At 36.7% G+C, this 15,074-nt stretch overlaps 1 protein-coding gene across 1 annotated transcript; it reads left to right on the forward strand.

Moving 5' to 3' along the window:
• Positions 1-548: 548 nt before the first annotated feature.
• Positions 549-13,204, forward strand: LOC127447130 (isocitrate dehydrogenase [NADP] cytoplasmic). The gene is made up of 9 exons (XM_051708738.1): positions 549-722; positions 1,772-1,901; positions 6,107-6,398; positions 8,431-8,536; positions 9,154-9,331; positions 10,336-10,487; positions 10,808-10,948; positions 11,377-11,539; positions 12,245-13,204. Exons 2-9 carry the CDS (start codon positions 1,780-1,782, stop codon positions 12,336-12,338), a joined length of 1,248 nt encoding a protein of 415 aa, XP_051564698.1. The 5' UTR covers positions 549-722; positions 1,772-1,779; the 3' UTR covers positions 12,339-13,204.
• The last annotated feature ends 1,870 nt before the right edge of the window (positions 13,205-15,074 follow it).

The raw sequence follows: 15,074 nt of genomic DNA on the forward strand, positions 1-15,074 counted from the left end.
CCGTAAAAATACTTAAGTGAGTAGAATGGCAATGGGCATGAGTAGCATGGGAAGGCTACTTATAATGGGGGTCGCTCAGCAGCCCGGATGTTCTCTCTAATTGGTCAGATCAGATTGAACGAATAATATTGAAATAATATTGCTTTTTTTTAATGTATTTTAAATTAAATTGCTTTTAAAGTTTCTCAGTGTCATTATTCAGGTGTAAATTATTGTAAAACAGCTGATGAAGCGGCACATAGACGACGTGACACGTGGTATCTGTTACATTTCTCAGCGCTGGTCAGGCTGGACTAATCACAGTCGTTTGTGATTATTGAATTAAGCGTTTTTGGATTTTATACTTTTTAAAATATATATTTATATATATCTTGAGATTTAAATGCGATTTAAAGGATGATTCCGTTTTCTGGGCCGACGCCAAGCGCCCTGTGGAGAAAGACAAGTGTCTGTACCATTTGGAAACCGAGGAAAGTGCCTCCCAATTGGAAGGATAATGAGAGAGGGACAGTTTGAGTTTAGTTCCGTGTTCTCTTGGATTGGTGGAGGATTATGTGATTGATCAGTTCACGTATGAGCAGATCTAGGGAGAGCCTATACCATCCATCCGCTCAGCTGATAGGAAACAACGCCTTCTAAGTCTAGTCCAAAAGCCTTCAGTCCTTCTGACACAGCAAACATCTGAGAGTTCCCAATTTACAACACAGGCTCAAGAGAAAAAGGTAGGCGTCGTGCACTGAGATGTAAGACTCGAATCGCTCAAAATAGCTGGTAAATACATCGCATTACTGTGCCGCAGTCGTTTGATTTTGACGTTTCCAGCAAAGCCCTATACCGGTATGCTGAACATATAACCATTATAAATACTTGATAAAGTAATGCATTCATCAAAAAAGGACAAAAACAAAGACTTTTTGTCCCAAAAAATACATCTGTTAATAGTATAAAATCGTATTAATTATTTGTTTGTTGATGCCTTATGTCGAATAATAACAACCCAATCCCACTTAAAGCTTTGTTTATTTATTTATTTATTTATTTTTATCTTAAAATGAAGTTATGGGTGTTAATTGTGTTGCACGAGCTGTATTTGACCTTTGTCCTAAATGCTTTTGTTACGTAACATACCGGGTTGCGGAACTACTACATTTGTTTTATTGACCCAAATATATAGTTTGTTATGCGTGCTACATTGACACAAAAATACATTGTAACGCTCATGGTGGATAAAAGGCCAGTGTCATATTACTCAGTGTTTACCTGTCTGTCAGGTGCTGTTGCATTAGTTTCTATAGACATGAGATGAGAATAACTGCTGTCAATGTCTTCATAAACACAGACATCAGTAATGGCTCCCTTACAAAAACTGGCACCATGGTACAGTAATAGAATCAGATGGTAAAGCCATGGTGCTTTATGAAATATCATTTTACAGAATGATTACTGTATTCATGTACCATGGTATTTACATTGCTATTCTTTTAAGTACCATAGAGAACATTGTAGTGCCATGGTACGTGTCAAAAAACCATGATATTGCCATGTTATATGTCTTTTCATAATACAGTAAAATATTATAAGTGTCTTAGAGTTTGTGCTTGTGAGGCTGCATCAGGAATGTCAGAACCCTCCCCCCCTAAAAACAGGTTTAAGAAAATTGCAGACTCACTGGTTATGTATCTTATGTTTTCAATGGAATCTATTCATTCTTCAGGGGGTTTATACTAACACTACTATAGAGCTATACATCTAACCATCATCAATCTTGCAGGGTCCAAAATGTCTCTGAAGATCAAAGCTGGTTCTGTGGTTGAGATGCAAGGAGATGAGATGACCAGAGTTATATGGGAGCTCATAAAAGAAAAACTCATCTTCCCTTACTTAGAGCTTGACCTGCACAGGTGAGATTACTGTGTGTGTGTGTGTGTGAGAGAGAGAGAGAGACAATGCATGTGGGAATGTCTCATTAAATTTGATTTCCCTTGTGATTAATTCAGGTTTAAACCTGTTAATCTGGTTTAACTTCTCTTCAGTGCCAATTAGTCCCTAACAAAAGTTTAACATGGTAATCATAGTTTCCACAAAAATGCTTTACTACAGTCATTATAAATTAATATAGGATCTCCTTCAAACAGTGAAAGAAGCTTTCAAAATCTTTTTAATAAAAAGTTATTTAGATAACTATTTTGTGGGTATTTTTATTTCATGGTAACAGTGGTTACCATCATACAAGAAGATGCTTTTTTACTAAATAAATTTGCAGTACAGTGTGCTATTACAGTTGTTCCCAATCGCTTTGGCTAATTTTTTGAAACAGTCTTAACATTCTCTAAACTGTAAGTGCAATTGTCACAGCTGTTTTATGGGATATCATAACTCTATTGCATGTCTGCAAAATGTAGTAACTCACCCAAAACATTTAATTCATACTTCAAAACCTAGTTATTGAGTCAGTAAATTGGCCAATGCCAGCAAAATGAAAAGTTTTTTTTGTCATCGTGTGAGCCGTACTGGTCAAAATGTTTTTTCACCATGGCAGTCAACCCTGGAAATGTTTGTTATATACACATTTAATTTTTGTTCTACTTTTTTGTTGACACTGACTGCTTACTGTACTTTACAAGAATGTCAGTTTTGTCTAGCTGAATGCTATTGTGTATCACACTGAGCTTTTTAGATACCGATTTCAACAGTAGGTTAAATTTTACTGGAAAAAGTCAATACTGTACAATACTGTAGTACACAGCAAAAGGATATGCACATTTGTATGTATAAAGCAATTTTAGTTTTGTAGCAATGTGTTACATGTAAACAGAAAATTCACATTTGCAAGTCCATTTTTACACATTTCTTACATGTAAAGTCATATATAGGGAACAGAAAATTGCCACAAAATGACATCCATGCAGAAAAAAAGAAAACGCAACAATGAAAAACATTCCATGTCATGGATATTTATGGAATATTCATGTACAGTTGAAGTCAGAAGTTTACATACACTTAGGTTAAAGTCATTAAAACTCATTTTTAACCACTCCACAGATTTCATATTAGCAAACTATAGTTTTGTCAAGTCGTTTAGGACATCTACTTTGTGCATGACACAAGTTAAACAATTCAGAAAAGTTAAACAATTTAAAGGCAGTGCTACCAAATACTAACAAAGTGTAAGTAAGTAAGTGATGTGAGTGAAAGTAGTGATCCTAACTGACCTAAGACAGGGAATATTTTCTACGATTAAATGTCAGGAATTGTGAAAAACTGAGTTTAAATGTATTTTGCTAAGGTGTATGTAAACTTCTGACTTCAGCTGTATATCTGACAGATTTTTGAATGGATCATTTAGCATGTGATGGCTCACATGATGAAAGAATGTTTAGAAGTTGTGAAGAGTATGACAATTTCACTGAGAATCAACTCATCAGTTTTGATCAGCAAGCCATGTGCATTTAGTTATTGTGCAAACTGTAGACAGTTGTACTTACTCTTTTGCACACATATGCCAAAACACGTGCAGTTTGCTTAAATGAATAAGAAATTCAAATCCGTTGTGAACAAGAAACTAATTGTTCAGAGATTTGAACTTAATGTTTTGATTTTAAATAATTCTCATTCGAGAATTGAGCCAAAGCGATTGAGGAAAAACTGTAATGCTAAGTACCTATCAAGGTATAAGGTTTCCTGTTAGGCAGTACTGATTTCTCAAGTCTTTGACACAACGTAGTAATCCTCAAGGTCAAAGGGAAGTGCTATCATCCCACAGGAGAAAGTTTGTTATTACATAATAGCCATTTTCTGTGTGCTCTCTGTGCTTAAAATTGTCATGAAATGTCAGCATCTGAACTTTGGGCTTGCGGTTAAAGTTTGATCTAAGCACCTCTTTAACTGTAGCATTGTGCATAAACTTGACCTGGAGTTCTGCAGAATAGTGAAAAATTTGAACTTGTAATAGACAGAATGCTCTTATAGCTAATACCGCATAAACCTGGTCAAAAGTTATAAATAATGGTAAATCTACTCATAGCCTATGAACTTTGACCAAACAAATCTACTCATTTTGGGTATGTGCATGTCATTGTGGTCTTTGGCCCAGTAATTGCCTGGTTTATAGTGGGAATGGTTAGCTAACTGATTGCCTGCTTCAACTCCCTTCTCTATTGATAGATGCTGTTTTGTCTTCTCCTTAACTCCAAATCCTTCAACCACAGCCATGGCAAACAGAAAAGCCTTGAAACAAAACACAATTAAAAATTTTAAACTGCCTGTCTACACTTTAATTCACATTTAAGCACTTTGGATTCATCTTACTAGAATCCTGGTTATCGTGCCACTCCAGCAGGGAGTGGGAAAGTGGACCAAAGGTCACAGCATGCTCATCCAATAGCCAGGGACAGGGAACAAGAAAAGTATAGGAAATTCCTCCCCTTACCGACAGTCCTGGATTCTAGCTCAAGGGATGCTCTCTCTATAGTGTGTGTCAAGTGTGTCATACACTTCCTCAGTAGTTAAGAGTCTCTGAGAGGAGCTTTCATCAGTTAAGTCACTCATACACCGAACAGATGAGGATGTTTTTGCCTTTTATGTTGCATTGCTTAGAGGACTACTGAAAGTGGCTTGGAGGAATTTAAGTCTGTGTGGACAGTTTAATTTCAAAGATGCTTGAAAATCAGGACATTCGAAGGCATGTTTGTGGGAGTCAAAGATCTCATAATGGTTTGTCTAACAAAAATTATACATTACCTCTTAGCTTTTACAGAATTAGGCAGAAATGTATGCAGATTTCCACTGAATGTCAGTGTCCATCATCCATAAAATTCTACACATCCCACAACCCGGGTGTATTCTGCTCTTTGTTATTTTTAGAAGAATATCAGGTTAAACCAAATTATGTTTCTGTGTTTTAGCACAGGAAGACATTGAAGTGTTGTTGAATTTAGTTTATTGGAACAGTGTGTCTTTGTGCCACGTTACCATAACACTAGTTTCCCATTGACCTAATTGAAAGTGTGTCGAAGGAACGCCTTCTGTCTGACTGAATGGCCAGCGTTGTATAGTTTTGCTATGGGGTTATGTAAGTGCAACATTACCAGTTTGGCTGTCAGGAAGAAATGTATTGGGGGGCTGTCGACCACCCCTGGAGTCGCGAGTTCGAATCCAGGGCATGCTGAATGACTCCAGCCAGGTCTCCTAAGCAACCAAATTGGCCCGGTTGCTAGGGAGGGTAGAGTCACATTGGGTAACCTCCTCATGGTCGCTATAATGTGTGGTTCTTTCTCTTGGTGGGGCATGTGGTGAGTTGTGCATCGGTGCACCAGAGAATAGCGTGAAGCCTCCACACGTGCTCTGTCTCCGCGGTAACGCTCTCAACAAGCCACGTGATAAGATGCGCGGATTGACTGTCTCAGACGCGGAGGCAACTGAGATTCGTCCTCCGCCACCCCGATTAGAGCGCATTGGAAATTGGGCATTCCAAACTGGGGAGAAAGAAAAACAACATTTTGCTTCCCTCCCAATTGATGCCACAGTAAATATACAGGTTTTCCACAGTCCTGGAAATATCAGGGTTTTATAAAATGTGACTTCCCTGTCTGTAAAAGTCATAGAAAGTAATAAAATCTTAAAAAGTCATGGAAATTTATTTAGCGAATATAATTTTTCTAGTTATGCTGCTCTAAAATATTTATTTGCTAGAAATTGCTCTTTGTGAATGCAGTCTTTATAAAATGAATTTTAAAAATGATTTTCCAGTATTCTTGAATGACAGGAAAGGTCATGGGGAAAGTCATGGAAATTCATTGGTCAGAAGGTGTGGGAACACTGACAATAGATTTTTCAGTAATAATAGATCTTGTGTAATAATCATGTAATTCATACAAACCATGTAATATTTATTTTTTTTAATTATTATTTTTTGGTCCACTAAAATGTTTGTATATTACAAAAAGCATGCAAAAGTCAGCTTTTCAGGAGGAACAGCAATTAACACACCATTAAAAACAAGAAAACGCATAATCTTGTCATTCATATGTCAACACGGGGTGGAACATATTTCCTAGAAGAGCAAAATCGTGTAAAAAGTTTTTTTTATTATTTCTTTGTGTGGTAGTTATGACCTGGGAATGGAGAACCGTGATGCCACTGATGACAAGGTGACGATAGAGGCAGCGGAGGCTGTGAAACACTACAACGTTGGCATCAAGTGTGCCACTATCACACCTGATGAGAAGCGTGTGGAGGAGTTCAAGCTCAAGCAGATGTGGCGCTCTCCTAACGGAACAATCCGGAACATCCTGGGTGGCACTGTTTTCCGAGAGGCTATTATCTGTAAAAACATTCCCCGCTTGGTTCCAGGCTGGATCAAACCTATTATCATCGGCAGACACGCACATGGAGACCAGGTAGAGAGCTCTCCAACTTATGCTTGAATTAAAATATCTATTTAGATCTACTCTCTAGGAATAAAATTAAGCCTAGTTCTTGTGATTTGTAATTAGTGGTGTTTGTTAAGGCAGGTACTGTTGCTCATACTTTTTTCTTCTAACACTAACTAAACTTTGCTGTGTAACTCCTATAAACTTACATTGAAGGAGTGACCCAAGCCATATGTGTATACAGTAATCAAACAACAAAAACATGGTATTGTAGGGGAATACAGATTGACCCATTAGAGAGACCAGTATGTTCAAAGGAGTCAAAGTTGAGTTTCAGTCAGTTGAAAGAGAGTTTACTGAAGACAAAGTTCTCCACATTTCCAAAAGCAAAAGAGAGAAACAGAAAGAGAGTTGAGACAACCACACCGTCTTTTTCCAGAGCAGCCTGTATTTCTCCTGAGGTTACCTTTGGGTTTTTTTTTTTCTTTGTTTCCCAAACAATTCTTCTGGCAGTTGTGGCTAAAATCTTTCTTGGTCTACCTGACCTTGGCTTGGTATCAAGAGATCCCTGAATTTTCCACTTCTTAATAAGTGATTGAACAGTACTGACTGGCTTTGGATATATTTTTATATCCTTTTCCATCTTTATAAAGTTCAGTTACCTTGTTATGCAGGTCTTTTGACAGTTCTTTTCTGCTCCCCATGGCTCAGTATCTAGCCTGCTCAGTGCATCCACGTGAGAGCTAACAAACTCATTGACTATTTATACACAGACACTAATTGCAATTTAAAAAGCCACAGGTGTGTGAAATTAACCTTTAATTGCCATTTAAACCTGTGTGTGTCACCTTGTGTGTCTGTAACAAGACCAAACATTCAAGGGTATGTAAACTTTTGATCAGGGTCATTTGGGTGATTTCTGTTACCATTATGATTTTTAAAAAGGAGCCAAACAACTATGTGATAATAAATGGCTTCATGTGATCACTACCCTTAAATAAAAGACAGTTGTTGTTTTTTTTGTTTTTTTTGCATGATCAGTCATATTTTCAAAATCAATGCCAAAATTTCACAATTTCTGCCAGGGTATGCAAACTTTTGAGCACAACTCTGTGTGTGTGTGTGTGTGTGTGTATATATGTATATATATATATATATATATATACAGTGGTGTGAAACCACAGTTAAGTTATGTTTTAACAGGTGGGGCAAACACTTTTTCACACAGGGCCATGTAGGTTTGGATTTTGTTTTCCCTTAATAATAACAACTTTCATGTAAAAACTGCATTTTGTGTTTACTTGTGTTATCTTTGACTAATATTTAAACTTGTTTGATGATCTGAAACATTTAAGTGTGACAAACATGCAAAAAAATAAGAAATCAGGAAGGGGGCAAACACTTTTTCACACCACTGTATAATGTGTGTGTGTGTGGTCAGTAAGCACTGTAACATTAAAGGCTGTTGTTCAAAATTAATTATTAAACAGTTCAGGGATGGTTCACCCAAAAATGAAAATTCTGTCATCTAAAAAGCTGATAAACACACTGTAACAGTTCGGAAAAGGAGGATGCGGGAACCAAATTAACAATCAACAAAACTTCAATGAGACACCAACATAAACTGAAAACACAGCAGCATAAACACACACACACACAGAGTGGCCGGGTGTGTCTCTCTCTCTCTCTCCCTGGCATCTCCCTCCCGCTGATTAGGCAACTTACCGCCGGGCGTGCTTCCTCACGGCCACGCCCTCGTCCTCGTCACACACACTTGCAACACCATATCGGTTGATTTTTACTTGGCGGAAGATTTTTTTTAATTCTGATTATTGTTAATACATTGAATTATTTATTGAGCATCTGTGTTTTTATAAAAGCAAATAACCCACTCGAGCATGTGATTTTACCACATTAAAGGGGGTTTGCATCATGTATTAAAACCCCTTAACTGTGGTAAAAAAAAATAAAGTAGTGAGTTTCTTTATTTTTGTTCTTTTTTTTTTTTTAAACCATGATACAAGTCTCTTGAGATAACCTGTCCTTTTCACTATTACAGTACAAGGCTACAGATTTTGTTGTGCCTGGTCCTGGGAAAGTTGAAATGACATACACACCCAAAAATGGAGGAGAGCCACTCAAGTTTGTTATCCATGACTTTGAAGGTACAGTAGCCCTCATTACAATATCAAATAATCATAATCATTACAAGTTGATGTTTGGAATTTTTTTTAAACGTGTTGTAGCGGATGTTCATTTTTCGAAGCAATTGCATTTCTTTGATTGAAAATATTTATTGTGGTACATTCCTTACAAATTAACTTCCTTGGATCAAAGGTGTCCAAATGTCCTGGTATGATGATGTCATCACAGCAGACTATCACATATTTGAACATTGCGCTTGTTTGCCAATATTACAGAATGAACCAAAGTATGAGGCCATATGGCCAGGTTAACGGTCTCCAGGTACTGCTTCCTTTAAACACTAATGAAATCAAATAGAGATTGTGTAAAGATTTGTTTTGATTGGCCCAAGGGATCATATTGTTCAGAATTACTGTTTGATGTTGTGAGGTTTATGGTTAAACATGTTATTAGACCAACCTTTAGCTCTTAATTATACAGTGTCTTTGAATATTAACCAAGGTCTTTATTATGAGCAAATCGTCTGTGAAATTTGGTTTTATTTGGGCCATAAATGTAGCCTTATTACTTATTTCTAAATATAATTGGCAGAAACTAAACAGCTGCATACATGACACAGCATTTTATTTGTTTATAGGTACAGGTGGAGTTGCTCTGGGGATGTACAACACAGACAGTTCAATTCGGGACTTTGCCCACAGCTCTTTCCAGATGGGGTTGACCAAAGGCTGGCCGATGTACCTCAGCACCAAGAACACCATCCTGAAGAAATATGATGGCCGTTTCAAAGACATCTTCCAAGAGATCTATGACAAGTAAGTCCCAGTCTGAGTCAGAATAAGTCTAATCCCAGAAAGTTACTTTTTAAAAAAAAAAGTATTTGGATGGCTGTGGATATTAACCTAAATATACACTACCGGTCAAAAGTTTTGAAACACTTACTCATTCTTTATTTTAAATTTTTTCACATTTTAGAATAATAGTAAAGTCATCAAAACTATGGAATAACATAAATGTAACTATGGGAATTATGTTGTGACTAAACAAAATCCAAAATAAATCAAAACTGTGTTATATTTTAGCATCTTCAAAGTAGTCACCCTTTGCCTAGAATTTGCAGACATGTGCTCTTGACATTTTCTCAACCAAATTCTTGAGGTTTCACCCTGGGATGCTTTTTAAACAGTATTGAAGGAGTTCCCATCTATGTTGGGCACTTATTGGCTGCTTTACTTTATTATTTGGTCCAAGTCATCAATTTCAAAAACTTTTTTTTTTTTTTTTATAAAATTTTAGTTTTTTAATGAAATAAATGAATATGGTGGCACAAATATATTTTTGTCTACAAAACTAATTTCAAACATTTAAGCATACGCCTTCAGATCAAAAGATTTTTAAGATCATGAGAAACATTTCAGTCAAGTGTTTCAAAACTTTTGACCGGTAGTGTATATGCTCTCATAAACAACTCTGATCTACCGATGAAAATACTTTGTGAAATGTTGTTAATTCTACCAGAAAATAATACAGTTATGTAGGGAGATTTTTAATTTAAAGACAAGCATTGGGCCTTATTCATGAAACACGAGCAGACCAAATTTGTGTAAATCGTTAGTAAAACTATTCTTACACAAATTGTCCTATTCAATTTTTGAAATTATCAGAATTTTTTCCCTGGTCTTGACATCAAAAAGCAAATCTACTTCACACCATGTATGCACATTCCAAATAATGAAATGAAAAAACTCCGTTTAATTATAAGTTTAATTATAAGTCTGTGTAACTAGATCAGAATTCTTACTGTGTGTGTGTGTGGTAGAGAGTACAAGGCTCAGTATGAGGCCAAAGGAATCTGGTACGAGCATCGATTGATTGATGATATGGTGGCACAGGCCATGAAGTCTGAGGGAGGATTTATCTGGGCTTGCAAGAACTATGACGGAGATGTGCAATCAGACTCCGTAGCTCAGGGTGAGTAAAACTAAGATGTGAATAAATTGCACAAAAAAAAAAAAAAAAACACACAAAAAAAATTAGATACCTGAATGAATTATTTGGCATCAACCATTAAAAAAAATACAAATAAAAAATATCATGGATCATTGGTGTATTTCACTGTGAAGTAGTCCATAAGATCCATTGTTGTGTTTTTAAATCTTGTTTTTTGTGACTTGGTGTGAATAGACCTAAAGTTTTGACATGCAATTGCTTAATGGCAGTACTCCATTGTGTGAAAAAGAGTTGTGAAAGAATTTCGAAATTTGTAGTTACTCTCTGGTCTCTATCTCTAGGTTATGGGTCATTGGGTATGATGACCAGCGTGCTGGTGTGTCCAGATGGGCGCACGGTAGAAGCTGAGGCTGCCCACGGCACGGTCACACGACATTATCGTATGCATCAGCAGGGCAAGGAGACCTCTACCAACCCCATCGGTGAGGAAAGCACTTTGTTTGCTCGTTATAAATGCACACTGAAACTATTTTTTTTTTTTTATGATCAATGTAAAATAAAAGTTACCCTATTTACTTTTTAACAAAGTATGAATTACGTTTTTAATCATTTACATGTGTAATAAAGTAGTTCCTGGTCTTATTGTGCAGAGTTCCTCAATGAACATTATTCTAAAGAAAAAATATTTGTTTGGAAAATCTTTCTCCACTCTACTGACATAAGAAAGGTTGCAAAGCCTGGAAAACTTAACTGATAATATCCTCGCCCAGTTAATTGTAAAAACAAACTGCAGTGGATACAGCCAAGTCCTGCCCTGCATTATTTCCCACTGAATATTATCTTTTACTCAGAAATACGTCACATTACGACACTATGTTAACTTGTTTGCGACCCCATTTTGTCCCATCAGCCTCTATCTTTGCATGGACGCGAGGGCTGCTGCACCGGGCTGAGCTGGACAAGAATACAGAACTGCGTGTGTTTGCTGAGGCACTCGAGGCTGTTTGTGTCGAGACCATTGAAGCCGGTTTCATGACCAAGGACCTGGCCATCTGCATTAAGGGCATGTCTAAGTAGGTCCAATTTCTACTCAACACTGGGTCAATGACTCTAAAAAATTGTGATTTTTATAGAGGTTCATTGGAGAAATATTTGGTTTGTTAACTAGAGTGGCTTAAAGCAGCATAGAATTTTATTTTCAGTAGCCTGTTATTTTAAAACAGTATAGTTGGTCCAAGTGCTCAACTAATTAACCAAACTGTATGATTACTGATGCTGATATTTAGAGAGCAGGGTGGACAATGAAATGCTTCAAGTTGTACAAGCTCTTTCAACAGATAGTGTAGCCCGATTATTGCAGCAAATGATTTCGACTCGTCCCTCATTTGTGTTAACACAATAATTGTGTGTAAAGTAATGCACTTACAATGGAAGTCAAAGGTGCAAGGCATTGAACCAAGAAAAACTTTAAATACACACTATTTCAAAAGTATAGCCACAAGACTTAAACACAATGTAACCATCAGATTGAATTGATTGAATCGCTTACTAACCCTGTCTGTTCCAAGTTATATAACATTTATCAACTCCTGTCATGACCATGTGATGGTGGTCAGCCTTGTAATTATAACATGACATGTGCAAGGATAACAGAAAGGAACTTTTTACATAAATCCAACCACAGGAATTACATTAGTAACGGATAACCTGAAGTTAATTCGCAATGTGCAAAGGGATGACAATGGACTCTCTTTTTTTTCCTGTTTATTTTTTCATAGTGTCGCACGCTCCGATTACCTCAACACCTTTGAGTTCTTGGATAAACTGGCCGAGAATTTGAAGATCAAGATGTCAAGCCAACCCAAACTGTGAAGCTGTCGGGTCACACACCGACACGCAGACTCTGTTACCCTCGTCTAACTGTGACCAAAGACTGAGAAGTTATGGACTGCTCCACCACAACCAGTAGGGGGAGCAAGTGCACTTTCAGCTGGAGGACATGAAAGTGTCTTTTAAACGGAATGCTTTTACATTCATAAAGAAGTGTCAGTATGTAGGAAATAGTTTTAAATATTTTAACAATGCAACTTTTATTTTTGGTAACACTTTACAATAAGTTTATAAGTGTTAACGTTAGTTAATGCATTAAATATTGTGAAATAATAAAGACAAATTTTTTACAGCACTTATTAATCTCAGTTTATGTTAATTTATAAGTATACTATATAATGTTAATATATTACACTTTTAATGTTAAAATGCATTAGTATATGTAGATAAATAAATGGTATAAAAGTATTGTTCATCGTTAACTAGTGTGTTAACTAATGTTTATGTATATAACATTATTGTAAAGTGTGGTTTTTTTTTTTTTTTTTTTTTTCTACAGTTGTAGTGCAGGGTCCAGCCTGTTAAATGCTTGAACACCTGTTGCCTTATCGGGCTGTGTGTGTGTAATTGTCTCGTCTTCAGACAGTCACTCTTGAAGCCCGTCTCAAGAGCAGTGAGATTGGGTCTTAACAATGTAAATACAAACATGACAGTGAATACCTGCTTTTCACTTAAATGCTGGTAGTTAAAATCAGTAGACATTCCTGTTTATTATTTGAGTCAAACACTCACTGCCACTGTTTGTCACTGAATTGCAAATGAATTTCTGTATGTCACTCTTCATCTTGGTCTGTGTGCTCACGTGTTGTTATTGTTATTATGATCTCTTTAATAAATGAGTCTGTTTAAGAGAGTAGTGTTTTGTCAGTGCTTATTCTGATCTTGTTTGACTTTATTGAATATAATGTGTCAATTTTGTAAAATGTATCACGTGTGGGGCTTCACCTCTGCTGCATAACATCCACATGGACAATTCATTGGCAACTAATTTGCTAACACTACACAGTTTAATAAACTTTAATCAGGGTTATTTAGGCAATGACCATGATCATGAACATAGAGGATGACTAATTGTTATACTGGAGCTGTCTGTTATCTGATTAAATCATCAGAATGTTGTGGAGGATTTGCTGAGATTTGAAACTTCATTCAGCAGATGGCAGCATCAAGTTGTGTCAGCCTGTTGTGCAGAGACTTACATACTGTTAAGAATACAGGGATTTGGGGCCTGGGTATCTCGGCGAGTATTGACGCTGACTACCACCCCTGGAGTCACAAGTTCGAATCCAGGGTGTTCTGAGTGACTCTAGCCAGGTCTCCTAAGCAACCAAATTGGCACAGTTGTTAGGGAGGGTAGAGTCACATGGGGTAACCTTCTCGTGGTCGCGATTATTGGTTCTCGCTCTCAGTGGGGCGCATGGTAAGTTGTGCGTGGATCATGGAGAGTAGCATGAGCCTCAACATGCTGTGAGTCTCCGCGGTGTCATGCACAGCAAGCCACGTGATAAGATGCACGGATTGACGGTCTCAGAAGTGGAGGCAACTGAGACTTGTCCTCCGCCTCCCGGATTGAGGTGAGTAACTGCCACCACTAGGACCTAGTAAGAAGTGGGAATTGGGCATTCCAAAATTGGTAGAAAAGAGGATAAAATAAAAAAATTAAAAGAATATAAACATTTTCAAATCAATTTTTTCCCCCCAAAAGTATTTAAATTGACAGGTAAATGTGAAATTTAACATTTATTTATTTTGGAAATTTTTGGACATGATTACAAAACAATGATTAAATGATTAAAATCAAAATTGAACATAAAAAAAATCTGATTCATATGTGGCTTTCAATATCTCTGTCCATCCCACTTTCTGGAAACTGACTGGCAAATCAGATTATGTGAATATCGTCTGAACACAGACTATATTGCTATACCACCACACTCTATGGCAAGTGCCCTTGACTTTATTAGATAGACAATGGTTTTCCCCTAGGGGAAGTGGAGACCAGAGGGAAAGACATTGGGCAAAAAAGAGAGAGAGAGAGGGGGCATCATCCCTCAGATGGTCACCATTGTGCCGTTATAATTGGATTCTCCCTGTGTGAATGGAGACTCATTCATAAGCTTTGTTAGAATAAAGATTACTATTACTGTCACAGGAAGTAAAGTGTTATGAATATTAAATGGAGGCACGGCAGTGATTCCAACATTTATGATGTAGAAACATGTATGAGCTGGGGTCACTGGACCACTGCAATGCAAACCTGACTTGCTCAGATTATTTTATACTGTTGCCCACCCTTCAACTTGACTTTGTGGAAGACAGGACTTCTGGCATAATGAAACAGGTGCCAAAAGTGTAGATAATGATTGATACATATTTGATGATAGATACAGTATTTGTAAATAAACAAATGTATTGATCCAACTATAAAAAACATACTGTACGTCCTGTTATCCAACACTGTAAAATCTAATTAATTGACCTTACTTAGATTTGATAAGACAATCGGTTTGCATGCTTTTTCTAAGTAAACATGCTTATTTGGCTCAAGTAAACTGAACTTAATTTTTTTAAGTAAAGTTAACTAGTTAAAGTTCAGTATACTGAACTCATCTGTAATTAAAGCATCATTGTTTTTATTTAATTATTTAAATTGAGTTATTGTAAGTCTTATACATTATAAAGGTAATTACTGGAATCTCAGTTGGAATCTCCTCAGTA

This window comes from Myxocyprinus asiaticus, chromosome 10 (assembly GCF_019703515.2).
Source record: "Myxocyprinus asiaticus isolate MX2 ecotype Aquarium Trade chromosome 10, UBuf_Myxa_2, whole genome shotgun sequence".
Classification (NCBI taxonomy): domain Eukaryota; kingdom Metazoa; phylum Chordata; class Actinopteri; order Cypriniformes; family Catostomidae; genus Myxocyprinus; species Myxocyprinus asiaticus.

Excerpts from the sequence above, each read along its gene's own strand:
- LOC127447130 (XM_051708738.1), top strand. The coding sequence starts at position 1,780 with ATGTCTCTGAAGATCAAAGCTGGTTCTGTGGTTGAGATGCAAGGAGAT. Across the intron at positions 6,399-8,430 it reads GACACGCACATGGAGACCAG|TACAAGGCTACAGATTTTGT; the intron begins GTAGAGAGCTCT and ends TCACTATTACAG. Across the intron at positions 9,332-10,335 it reads TTCCAAGAGATCTATGACAA|AGAGTACAAGGCTCAGTATG; the intron begins GTAAGTCCCAGT and ends TGTGTGTGGTAG.